This window comes from Phaenicophaeus curvirostris, chromosome 22, assembly GCF_032191515.1.
Source record: "Phaenicophaeus curvirostris isolate KB17595 chromosome 22, BPBGC_Pcur_1.0, whole genome shotgun sequence".
In the NCBI taxonomy this organism is placed as follows: Eukaryota; Metazoa; Chordata; class Aves; order Cuculiformes; family Cuculidae; genus Phaenicophaeus; species Phaenicophaeus curvirostris.
Window position 1 is genome coordinate 2,496,853 of NC_091413.1, and position 13,228 is coordinate 2,510,080.

General features: G+C 49.0%; 1 protein-coding gene across 2 annotated transcripts in view; it reads left to right on the forward strand.

Annotated features, from left to right (window-relative positions):
• The first annotated feature begins 8,474 nt into the window (after positions 1-8,474).
• DVL1 (dishevelled segment polarity protein 1) overlaps positions 8,475-13,228 on the forward strand; it is a 66,042-nt gene continuing 61,288 nt past the window's right edge. The window contains exons 1-2 of one of the 2 annotated variants that reach the window (XM_069874775.1): positions 8,475-8,510; positions 8,975-9,244. In XM_069874775.1, the coding sequence (XP_069730876.1) occupies positions 9,075-9,244 (170 nt within the window). In that variant the 5' untranslated portion in view covers positions 8,475-8,510; positions 8,975-9,074. The remainder of the gene's footprint in view (positions 8,511-8,974; positions 9,245-13,228) is intronic. The other variant, XM_069874774.1, reaches the window with a different exon arrangement.

A 13,228-nucleotide genomic window follows, 5' to 3' on the forward strand; every position in this document is an offset into this window, starting at 1 on the left:
AGTCAAAGAGGGAGAGGATTCCATTCTTGTGGATTTTTGGCATTGTTCTGGGGAGCAGATACCTGGGGTAGTGGGGCTGTGAGCTGAAGAACAGTGTGGGGATGTCCAGGAATTGGAAGTCAGTAATTCAGTGTCGTGATCTGAGCGAGTTAAATCATCAGGTGACTGGATGGAACTGGGGTCAGGTGGTGGAATTGCAGGTGGTAGAATCATGAAGATGAGCTTGTGCGGGACTGCTGTGAGGGAGGATGTGAGAGCGATGGTGTGGGTTTGGTCTTGAAGTAGGGCTCTGCTTGCAACTGGTGTCTCAGCATGGATGTCTTCCTGCGGGTGGAGAATTCCAAGATTGTTCTATGACCTGTGAGTGGTGAGGAGGGGCTAAGGCTGGGCCCAGGTGCCTGTCGCCTGCCCTTCCCCCAGAGCAGACAGTCATTCAAGGCTGCCTTTGGCCGGACCCGATTGAAACCCAAGCCGCATTCCTGCAGGTGGATACAGCTGCACTGCTTATTCCATCAGGGTGGCACAGTCTCAAGTAATTGTCATTAATGTCTTTCTCCATCCCTTTCATGTCTGTGAGTCAAGGGCTGGAGATCTTCCCTTGCCAGTTCAAATTGCTTAGCACAGCTCATACACACACCAGCTCAAAGTGGGGTTACTCATAAACTCCAGAGGCACTTAAATATTTTATTTGACTTCTGGGCTGCAAAATAGCTTAAGGTGTAAAAAAAAAAATAAATTAATATGTCCTCTGAAACAAGCGCTAGGGAGAGCTTTATGAGTTCCTCATCCATGCTTTGATCACCGGTTTGGGTTTGGGTAATGGTCAGACACGCCAGTATAACCCTAGAGTGCTCAGGGTGGGAGCCCCAGTGAAGATCGTGGCCGGGAGAGGCGTGTGTGGTGTGATGGGACTGCTGATCAGGTCCAAAGCAGCCAGCCACATCCAGTGTGTGATTTTGCATGTTAAAATTCTGGCTGGCAGGGATCCAGGCAAGCCTCCTGGACAACCAGGTATGTTTTCAAACTGCTGAAAACAGAGAGAAAGAAAACTGAACGCTAAACTGAAGAGGTTTGTTTGTTTATTTCTTAATACAGAGGAATTATCAAGGCTATTTGCCCTTAAATACTGGTGAGAAGCCATTTAGATCCTTTACATGTGCACTTTGTGTTCTGTCAGTCCTTGACGTTGGTGTGAAGTCTACAGAGCTGATCTTGCACATGAAAACTGAGGGGTGACCGGCAGTAACCACCCAGGGCGGGGTGGGACCCCTGCTGTCCGTTCACTCTGCACAGACCCAGTGCAATACCAGACTGGTTGGTTTTCTCTCTCTCCTCTCGTAGAACCATTAAGATTGGAAAAGACCTCTAAGATCATCCAGTTCGACCATCTGGCTTTCTCTTCCCAATACAGGGTGGTAACTTGCCTCTCACGGCTTTACGTTAAGGTGTGAAGCACTTTGGTCCGTCTGCTTCACCCCAGTTGTTCAAAGTCGTGTTCTCACTGCGCTGCTGTCATGCTGAACCTTCATAGACTTTGTTACCTGTCATTTTGTAGGCTCTGGGTAGGCTTTGCCTCGCTTATAGTCTCCTTCATTTCCCAAGAAGTGTGGCTTATGTTCAGCTAGTTAAAATAATTGTAACCCCTGATACTTTTATACCACTTTCTTCTCAGTGAGTGCTGCAGCTTAGTGAGGGCAGAGAATTGAAAGTCTCTTTTAGGGTCATGTGTGGACTCAAAAGGGTGTATGGCAGTGACCTCAAAAGGGGTTGAAACTGAGACTGGAACTAGATCCCCCCCTTTCAGCTCTGCACACTCTGCTCCCTCTCAAGGCTGAGAGGATCACTTGTTCCATAAAGCTTGGTCTTTTTATTTTGTTGTAAGAGAATTAATTTTCATTATTATTGTTACTTTCACCATTTATCACTGTTGTGTAACTCTCCTGGCATTTAAGAAATAAAGGAGAATATGATGGAGTTCCAGGTTAAGGTTGATGTTATTTCCTGCTCTTTGGAGATGTTATCTAAACCCTTAGCCAGCATTAGCTAATTCCTCCCATAGCTGTACCGTGTGTTTAATCTCAGAGCATCCTGAAGTGCCTGACAAAGTGCAGATTGAATGTAAGAAGTTATTCCAGTGATTTCAATATGATTTCCACATGGGACGTCATCATTTAACTTGGTCCTGGGGCCCACTCTCCAAAATTGCCGAATAACGACCAGATCTGTGGCTGTAGATGGAGTTCAAACCATCTATCGGAGATGAAGGCTGGCAGCTCCTTCATAGAACATAGTTCTGCTGGTCCAGAAGGGAAGATAACATATCCTGCTGGAATAGTTAACTGCACAGTTTTATACTTCGCTCCCAGCCAAATTCCTTTTTCCCTTGCAGAACTAACACCTTGCAAAGTCCCTGCTGCACATCCTGCTCTTGGAGGGCTTCCACCCGCTGAGTAGTATCCCAGCTGGCGTGACAGAGTTCTTCCAGGGACACTGGTGGAAACAGCTTGTATTGCTGCTTGGGTGGACGGTGCAGGTGCAAGAATTTGAAGGATCAAAGCAGGATATGAAACTAAAAAGTGGCAAAGACGTGCATTTAGCAAACTTAAGTTTATTGAGCTGCTTGTCTAGCTCTGATGGAAGTATTCTCTTATAATATATATATATTTTTTTTCTCTTATTCTCTGTTATAAATCATAACACTGCAGCCAGTCTCCTGCCACTCCATCCATTCCTATTTACTGGGGTGAATCGCCCTGTGATGGCTGCTTGTGCTTTCTTGGATAATCAGAGGGCAAGAAAACCAGGTTAAATGGTTTGGGAGAGGAAGAGAATGAGCAGTAGATGGGGAGTAGATCCTTCTTGCTGGGCTCTGCTGTTGCTCGGAATGAGCAAGGAGTTCTCGAGCAGGTGGAGCCAGGGGCTGCAAACAATGAAGATCTCGCTGGTACCTCTGTGGGGCCGTAGCTCGTGCTGGGTGTCATCGATGCGTTTAGCCCTGCTCTTTTCTTCTGGTGCACCAGGACTCTGCGGGCAGACTCCAGCCCAGGCACTGTTGCTTATTTGCTGCTGAGGCTTCTTGTTACTTTCTTCTGTCTCTGTAGGCAATTGGTCTGATTTTTTTGGGAAGCAGCTGGGAACAAGGAAAAACTCATTTAGCAACCACAGGGCCTGCTTTGCAGACCACTGCAATTAAATATTTTCATTGCCTTCATCTTGACTGAAATGAAGTCCAGATTGTCCCCGTTTCCACCCTGCCTCCCAGCCTGGGGAGAACCTCACCAGTGGAGAGAGACTTGCTAGTCATTAACAGAGCAAAGGTCTGAGGGGAACAAGAAACACTGGGGAACTGAGGAAAGCAGAGTAAAAATCCAAATCTACATTCCTAAGAAGAAAAGCTCCACTGTTTCCTGAGATCAATTGTTTAAACACTTCTGTGCCCTCTGCAGATCAGCTGCTCTGAAGACAATTTCTGCAGGGTAAACTTTTCAAGTATGGCTCTCTCCTTTTAACAAAAGTGCTGCAGCTGATCAGAAGAGGTAGCAGAACCAGAAAATGGCTGAGGAAAGAAAAGAGATCAAGTCATGATGAGCAGGAGCTGGGAATGGTTGGACTCGATGATCCAAGAGGTCTTTTCCAGCTGGTGATTCTATGATCCATGCATCGCGTGAAGGTGTTTGACAATGCTTGATGCTGCCAGAAATGTGTGTTTGCAGTAGTGACTGGTTCTCCACGACTGGCAGTAAGATGAAAAGTGTAGGAGTACTGGGTTTTCAGAGCTGGAATTTGGATGTTCTGGCCCACAGCATTTTGTGTGTGTCGTTCAGTGATATGGGAGGTCTTGCACGGAAGGCATCGCTACCTCCTTTTGCAGGCAGAGCTTCTTACTGGACAACAGAGGGTCTCGTGAAGATTCCCCTCTGAAGACCCATCTTCAGCAAACACACGATGGAGAAAAAGGTGCTTCATCTTAAACACCTTGATGTCGCTCAGTGATTTGAAGCACTCAGCCTGCTGCCATTTCCAATAACGTTCCACATCTTTGCAGACTCATCTCCACTGTTTTGGTCGTTGCTTTGCAGTACAATTGCATTCCAGGAGAGAAGTTAGCAGCAGGGGTAGGGATGTTGATGCCATTCTGTACGAGTATCTGATTTTCACTTGAGATTTGCTGTTGCTGGGAGACTTTGAAAGGCCAGGAACATTGTTCGGTGCGGTAATTCTTGCATTGGTACAGGATCGCACGGTAACAGAACTGAGATGCACTGGATTTTCAGCAGCAGTAACAGCCACCAACAGGCTCAACTTAGATGAAAAAGAGACTGAAATTGGAGGAGACACTCTGCATTTCTATAAATCCCGTAAGCTATGTGCATCTGCTAACAATGTTGGTTAATGTTTTCCATCACATTCTTCTAATTTCTTTTCGGCAGCCCCTGTGGAGCACCAGTGTGAATATTGTCCTTTAGTCTTTCTTTTCCCCTCCCAGGCTGAGTCCCCAGTGCCTCATTCCCACAGACCCATGGGGCAATATCCCTCCATAACACACATTCCTCAATTAAAAGGATGTTTGGAAATGTCACTGCAAATACCCTCTGTCATTTCCCCCAGGTTTATTTGTATGTGAATCCAGTGGCAATGAAATCCCTGGGTAGCCTGGTCCCGGAGGCTGGGAGCAGATTCCTGAACTGAAAGTCTTCTGCTTCCCTCTAGCGTCTGATGCCTTTATTTTCTGTTGGGACAGAGTTCTTCCATGACCTGACTGTACCCAGGATCTGCTGCAGAGAGAGGAAGAATAGAAGGAGAAAAAAAAAAACCTTGCATATCTTTTGGATCAGAAAAATGAGCAGTGTAAACAGACTCGGATTGCATCCTGCTGACACGTACCAGCTTGGAGCCAGCCTACAGCGTCTTAATTTTAAGATGCATGGTTGCGGTCGTATCTCTCTGCTTCTCTTTCTCTTTTAGGAGCATTTCCATGTTCAGTTCTTATTCTGTGTTGATGCTAATCTTGCCTGTGTGGATCGGTAGAACGAAATGGAATCTCTGCCCCAGAGAGGAATAGTAGCTGTTTAACTTGTCTTTTTTAATGCACTGAAAGTCTTCACATAGTGCTTAGCGTGGGGAAAACTTAAGATCTTTGAAGAGAAGGAATAGTTTGGCTAACAGTCCTGGTGTGATTGCTCAGACACCAGTTTGTGCTACATCCCTTCAGTGATAAAAGTGCAAAATACATTTCTTCTTTTATTTTTTAAACAATAGTGATTTGGGAGAAAAATACTTCAGTGAAGGAGTGTAAGGATTAGTCCTACTGATGCCAGTACTTTGGCAACCCAGATTTTCTATCTCTAGGTCAATACTACGATGCCAATCTGGAAGGAATCTTTCCTGGGTTGCAGCTGTTGTCGGTTTAGTTCCTAGCAGATCTGTGCTACTGGCCTCTGGGTAGGTACCATCAGTCCTACAAGCGGCATGGAGAGCTGGCAGGCATTGGTGGGAAGCTTGCAGTGATGCCAACCGCACTGATCCTGCTGGGCTGCTGAAACTAAGGAAAACACAAGTCTTCATCTTCCCAAGCTGAGTATCCACGTGAAAATACTCATAGTCAAACCTGATTTCATGGACATGAGTGGCAGAACTGCCAGCGACTGCAGCTTGAGAAGAAATAATCCTCCAACCGAACGATGGTTTTGTTCCTTCACAAACATATTCTTGCAGGTGGATAAAAATCTGCCGTGAAATCTCAGAGTGGGTCCCAAGTCGCAGCTTTAAGTGTTAGAATGCTCACTGCTTTGGTTTTGTTTTTGTCATCTCTCTTTAAACAAACACTTATTTGCAAAGCACCCAGAGTGTGATGAGCTTTTTGAATTCCCCGAGACAAGCAGCCACCGTCACTGTCACTCAAAGGATGGCTTTTTAAAAGGCCTTGGTTATTCTCTGCGTGGTAATGAAGTGCACTGCCATATAAATGAAGATAAAGGGTGAACGGCTTTCATGCCTCAGGACACGAGCTGCTCCCTGCAGGGGCCAGCAAGGCTATTCGCTCCATCACGGAGGGCGCAGCACTAATAGCAAGAGATTTTATGCCTTATATTTATTTTCTACTGAAGTGTTAAGGCCTGAACTCCACACGAAGCAAGATATTAGCCCTGATGGACCACTGATTTGCTAAGGTGGTGTATTCTGCATTCCTGTGTCCACTCTCTAATTGGATTAGCTTGTGGTTTGACAGTAACATGAAAGTGGGTTATCTCCTCTCTTCTGCGCTTTATAGAGACACAGAAAGCTTTGTGTGAGTCATAGATCCAGTCTTACCATGTCTGTTCCAAGGTAGTCATCTGACAATTACACAACTCATTATCTTTCCAGTTGTCAAAAGTCAAAGCAAAGCTAATCGAGCACAAACAGAGCTCTCTGCAGATCGAGCCTTTGTGTGGATACCACCTGGGTCTCCGAGGAATTCAGGAGGTCATTAAGTATGAACCAAAATGACCAAAGGGTTGAATGTTAATATTTTGCCTGAGTTTCATACTGCAAAAGCTCAGAATCTCAGAAAATATAGCTTTTACCAGAGTAACATTACAGTCCTGCCAAAGGAAGCCTTCCCCATTCTCGCTCAGAGATTCTTGTGTGTGGTAGAACTGATGGATTCACGGCATCCTTTCCACGCCAAGAGATGCTTCCCATACTCTCAGGTGCTTACGGAATGATAGCATATGTCTGCTCACACAAGCAGGACAACATTGAACACATAGTTTTACAGAAACCTTCTGTACTTTATGCCTTACTCTATCAAATTCCAAAATTGAAAGAGCGAGGAATGACCAGCCATTGGTGGCTGCTGCTCTTGGAGCGTACTAAGTTGGTCATTCCTGACTAAACCGCTACCAAATCCCTAGTTATGTGACGAAGACTAAGGCTATGCCTTTACTTTGCTGTTTATCTCACCTTTTTAAATAATCATACAGACATTCCAGTTTAGCAGTGTGAATGTCAGCAGGTGAGCAAATCCCTGGAGCTGGAGAACCCCAGTGAATGTGATGTTGTAATTGCTTCACTCTACCAGAAATGACAGCAGAGAGGCGATGATGTTTTGGTTTCTCAGTATTGTTAAAACTTGTTGAGGTGTGGATTAGCCGTGCCGCTGGTAGAGAGGCACCCGGATCTGGCTCCGCGTGGGAGAATTTGGCTCTGGAAGTGGTATTGCGGAGTTCAGGTGGTAGTGTGCTGGTGGGATCTGGGAATGATTAAAGAGTTGAAAAATGAAAAATAGCAGTAGTTACAGAATCACAGAATGGTTTGGGTTGGAAGGGACCTCAAAGCCCATCCAGTTCCACCCCTGCCATGGGTAGGGACACCTCCCACTGGATCAGGGGCTCCAAGCCCCATCCAACCCGTCCTGGAACCCCTCCAGGGATGGGGCAGCCACCACTGCTCTGGGCAACCTGGGCCAGGGCCTCCCCACCCTCATCGTGAAGATTTTTATCCCAATATCTCATCTACATCTTCCCCCTTCCAATTTAAAGCCATTCCTCTTCGTCCTGTCACTATGCGATCACATTGTGCAGAGGGAAAGCAGATCTTGTTTTCAGAGGTGCCCACCCTGGAATTTATTCCTCTCTTTCCTGGATATTGTCCTGTTTCTTGCTGAATAGTTACCAACCTGCCACGGAGATGATGCGAGAGTTGAAGCACCTTCACTCTAAGGACAAGCTGAAAAAGCTGGGGTTGTTCAGCCTGGAGAAGGCTCTGGGGAGACCTTAGAGCAGCTTCTAGTAGGGAAAGGGGCTCCAGGAGAGCTGGAGAGGGGCTCTTGATCAGGGAAGGAAGGGATGGCACATTGGGAATGGCTTTAAATTAGGAGGGGGAGTATTCAGACTGGGCGTTAGGAAGAAATTCTTCACAATGAGGGTGCTGAGGCACTGGAGGAGTGAACTTTTACACATTTGGACTCATTCCCACCCTTGCAGCTACACTACAATTCTGTTTCATCGTCTATAAATCTCTCTTAAAGGAATTGTCTCATATCACTCATTAGTTTTAAGCTGAAAGAGGGCAGATGGAGACGAGACCTTAGTCTCTTGATCAGAGAGGGCAGGGATAGGATGAAGGGAGCCGGCCCCGCAGCCGGTGTGGAGGCACCGCCAGGAGGAGCTGGAGCTGCAGGAGGAGGAGGAGGAACAGGGAGCTGCAGCTGGAATAGGAGTTGCAGCAGGAGAAGGAGGAGCAGGGAGCTGGAGCTGAAGCAGGAGGAGGAAAAGGAACTGGTGCTGGTGCTGGAGGAGGAAGAGGAGCTGGAGATAAAGCAGGAAGAGGAAGAGGAGCTGGTAGTGGAGCAGGAGGAGGAAGGGGAGCTGGAGCAGAAGGAAGAGCTGGTGCTGGAGGAGGAAGAGGAGCTGGAGCAGGAGGAAGAGCTGGTGCTGGAGGAGGAAGAGGAGCTGCAGCAGAAGGAAGAGCTGGTGCTGGAGGAGGAAGGGGAGCTGGAGCTGAAGCAGGAGGAGGAAGGGGAGCTGGTGCTGGAGCAGGAGGAGGAAGGGGAGCTGGTGCTGGAGCAGGAGGAGGAAGGGGAGCTGGAGCAGAAGGAAGAGCTGGTGCTGGAGGAGGAAGAGGAGCAGGAGGAAGAGCTGGTGCTGAAGGAGGAAGAGGGGCTAGAGCTGAAGCAGGAGGAGGAAGGGGAGCTGGAGCTGAAGCAGAAGGAGGAAGGGGAGCTGAAGCTAAAGCAAGAGGAAGAAGAGGAAGAGGAGCTAAAGCAGGAGGAGGAATAGGAGCTGGAGCTGAAGTAAGAGCAGCAGCAGCAGGAGGAGGAACAGGGAGCAGGAGCAAGGAGCAGCAGCCGGAGCAGCTGCAGGAGGAAGAAGAGAAACAGGGAGCTGGAGCTGAAGCAGGAGCAGCAGCAGGAGGAGGAGGAAGAGGGAGCTGGAAGAGGAGCTGCAGCGCGAGGAGGAGGAGCAGGAGCTGAAGGAGGAGCAGGGAGGAGGAGCAGGCAGCAGGAGCTGGAGCAGCAGCAGGAGGAGCAGGAGCGAGGGGAGGAGGAGGGAGAGGAGGAGGAGGAGGAGACCCGTCTCCCCCCCTCCCCAATGGCGGAGACCAAGATCATCTATCACATCGACGAGGAGGAGACCCCCTACTTGGTGAAACTGCCCGTCCCGCCCGAGAAAGTCACCCTGGGCGACTTCAAGAATGTGCTCAGCAACCGCCCCGCACACGGCTACAAGTTCTTCTTCAAGTCCATGGACCAGGATTTCGGGTGAGCGGGGCCGGTCCCTGCCCGCGGGGCGACCGAGCCGGAGCGACGCGATCCGAGTCCCCGCGATCCGGATCCACGCGAACATGGCGGCCTGAGGGGGTGGGGGGAGGAGGAGGCCTGGGGACGGGTTTGGGCTCCGTGTGCCGGCCTTCCACCTGCCTCCCACCGGGGATTCGGCTCCCCGTGCCCCTTCTGGTGCCCTCTGCCAGCGTTTGGGCTCCCTGGGCTGCCTTCAGAGCTCCCGGTGCCGGTGTTTGAGCTGCCTCTGCCCTGGGTTTGGGCTCCCAGGGCCACCTTTTGGTTCCCTGTTCCAGCATTTGGGCTCCTCATGCTGGTTCTGGTTCCCTGTGCTGCTCTTTAGGCTCCCTGTGACAGCATTTCGGTTCCCCGGGCCGCCTCTTTAGCTCCCAGTGTCTGAGCTGCCTCTGCCCTGTGTTTTGGTTCCCTGTGCTGCCGTTTGGGCTCCCTATGACAGCATTTTGGCTCCCTGTGCTGGCTTTCGAGCTCCCAGGGCTCACGTTTGAGCTGCCTCTGCCCTGGGTTTTGGCTCCCAGGGCCACCTTTTTGTTCCCTGTTCCAGCATTTGGGCTCCTCACGCTGGTTCTGGTTCTCTGTGCTGCTCTTCAGGCTCCCTATGACAGTATTTTGGCTCCCTGTGCTGGCTTTCAAGCTCCCAGGGCTCGTGTTTGAGCTGCCTCTGCCCTGTGTTTTGGTTCCCTATTCCAGTGTTTTGGTTCTCTGTGTTGGCCTTTGGGCTCCTCATGCTGGTTTTGGTTCCCTGTGCTGCTGTTTGGGCTCCCCATGACAGCATTTTGGCTCCCTGTGCTGGCTTTCAAGCTCCCAGGGCTCGTGTTTGAGCTGCCTCTGCCCTGTGTTTTGGTTCCCTGTGCTGGCCTTTGGGCTCCTCATGCTGGTTCTGCTTCCTAGTGCTGCTGTTTGGGCTCCCCATGACAGTATTTTGGCTCCCTGTGCTGGCTCTCAAGCTCCTAGTGCCAGTGTTTGAGCTCCCTCTGCCCTGTGTTTGAGCTCCCTGTGCTGGTTCTGGTTCCCTCTGCCAGCATTTTGGTTCCCTGCGCTGGCATTTGAGCTCCCAGTGCCAGTGTCTGAGCGGCCTCTGCCCTGTGTTTGGGCTCCCTGTACCATTTCAGTTCCCTAATCCACTGTTTTGATTCCTAGTGCCATCATTTTGATTCCTATTCCAACATTTTGGTTCCCTATTCTGGCCTTTGGGCTCCTCGTGCTGGTTCTTGTTCCCAGTGCTGCCTTTTTGGTTCCCTGGGCTGGCTTTATAGCTCCTAGTGCCAATGTTTGAGCTGTCTGTGCCAGCGTTTGCGCTCCCTGTGCTGGTTCTGGTTCCCTGTGCCGCCATTTGGACTCCCTGTGCCAGCGTTTTGGTTCCCTGCACTGGCTTTTGAGCTCCCAGTGCCAGTGTCTGAGCTTCCTCTGCCCTGTGTTTGGGCTCCCAGTGCCAGCGTTTCGGTTCCCTAGTCCACTGTTTTGATTCCCAGTGCCATCATTTTGGTTCCCTATTCCAGCATTTTGCTTCTCAGTGCCAGCGTTTTGGTTCTCTGTTCTGGCCTTTTGGCTCCCTGTGCCAATTCTGGTTCCCTGTGCCGCCGTTTGGGCTCCCTAGGCCAGCTTTTTGGTTCCCTGTGCTGGCTTTTGAGCTCCTGGTGCCAGCGTTTGAGCTGCCTGTGCTGGTTCTGGGTCCCTGTGCTGCCGTTCGGGCTCCCGGTGCTGGTGTTTGAGCCGCCTCTGCCTGGCGCTTTGGTTCCCATGAAACGGTCACATCTGCAATCCTTGCTCCTCATTCCCAGTGCATCCTGCTTACTGGGAGAGCTGGGAACGATGAGGGCTAGGCTGTCAAATGACCTTTGTGATCGTACAGGCCAGATGTTTGACCAGAGCAGGAGATTTCTGACATTGCTCTGATCTCCGCACACAAACGTGGGTTGTGTGCCACCGGCCTTATCTACAACCCTAATAAAATAAACCAATAAAATCCGTTTGACAGTTTGCCAGTCAGTAACTTTGAAAATCTATTAATCCTTTTGTAGCAAATCACTTCTCTTTGTACTCACATCTGTCACCGGCAAGACAATTTTGCATATTTAAATGCCTTGCGAGTAAAAAAAAGAGAACAGGTTGGTGGGAAACTACTGTGGACTTGGTTCCAAGTGCTGTGGCTGAGGTGTGAATTCTGTGTTTGCTGAAAAATATCATCCTGAGCATCCTTTTTACGTATTGTGTAGCATCTTCCCTCTCCGTGAGACCCAAAGCCTTTAATGTTAATTGTGGTTTTACCCATGGTGGAATGTGGATGTTGTTTGTTGGTGTGTATTTCTTCTGTGGGAGCTGTTGGTGTTGGCGTGTTACTTCATGCGTTGACTTTGTGTTTCTATGGACTGTGAAAACATTTTTTTGGCAAACAACTCTACAAACCATAAAGTTTGTTTGCAAAATAAGGTCTTTGAAATTGTCCATTCATAGATTTTTCTCCTTCACCCACAAGTGATAGAGACATGTGCCCTATAGTTGTAAATTAATGCGACCAGCAGCGTGTGGGAGGAGATTCTTCCCCTCTACTCCACACTCCTGAGACCTCACCTGCAGCCCTGCATTGAGTTCTGGAGTCCTCAGCACAGGAAAGACATGGATGTGTTGGAGCGAGTCCAGAAGAGGCCACAGAGATGATCTGAGAGCTGGAGACCCTCCTGTACGAGGCCAGGCTGAGAGAGTTGGGGTTGTTGAGCCTGGAGAAGAGAAGGCTCTGGGGAGAACTTAGAGCAGCTTCCAGTGCTGAAAGGGGCTTCAGGAAAGCTGGGGAGCCCAGCTGGGAATCCTCAGGAAACCTCAGTGGTGCTGAGTTGCGCTGAACCAGCAGGGAAGGTCTTAAACATGTTCAGGCTCTTCTTGGTCTTCAACCAGGTGCCAGAGTTGGTAACCAAAACCCTGCAGTGGATTCTCTTGTTAGTCCCAAAATGGGGGTAAAAATTGTCTTGGAAATGCGGAGGATGGAAGATGAAGGGCTGCAAGTGGATGGTGAGGATTAAGACCTGTACATTTTGTCTCATTTAAACAAGTCTCAAGTGTAACTTCTGCATGTGTTAGGGTGGCAGCTCATTGTCGTGCCACGGCTGGAACTCGCTCTGTAGGCAGTGGCCCTTGCAGGGTGATAACCTGATTTTTGTTTGCTTTTGTTTGCTAGCTAAATTTTTGTTCATTCTGAATTCTAAACACTTGTGAAAAAGAGGGAATTAGAAGAACATTCATCTGAATCTTGGCTGTCTTAGCAAGTGTTAATTGTAAATATGGGCCTTTTTGTCATCATCTTGTGTTTACACTGGCTTTTTCAAATTGTTGGTAGTAGTTGGTAATTAGAGATGCGGTTGCCACTAACCATAACGAAATCCTGTATCTAATTTCTGCCTCATGTGCCTGAAAACGTCGTCCAAAGAAATTCTGCTATGCGTGTTCTGTAAGTGCTCCTTAGGCTTCAACTGCAGCAACGTTCCTGTTCCAGGTGCAGCGTTCTGCGGTTCTGGGCGCTGTTCTGGGATTTGGTGGCTGCTGCTTGGCCAGGTGGGTTGTAAATCCCAGCGTGGAGTGGAAAGTACTTCTCGTGTTAAGGAAGGAAATCTTTTCCTGGAGGAGTGAAGCCTCCTTGAGCAGCAGTCGGGAACTGGGTTCGCAGTGCGGCACATGTTGTTGTAATTAAGGCACAGCCTTTCCTGGATCCTGAAATAATGTAATGAATAATTGTGTTCAGAAACAGGGGATGTGTCGAATTGTTTCCAAGCCTAAAAGACAGAGCTGCCGAGGATGGGAATGGAGTTGGATTGAGGATGTGGAGCCGCATCAAGCTCTGTTAGGAAGTGAAGCAGTTCTCTGTTCTTTGCACCCGTGCTGAGTTCCCAGCGTACTTTCAGCTTTGCTGCTCAGAAGGTGCAAAAGAACCATGCAGGAGTGATGAATTTCCTTCTG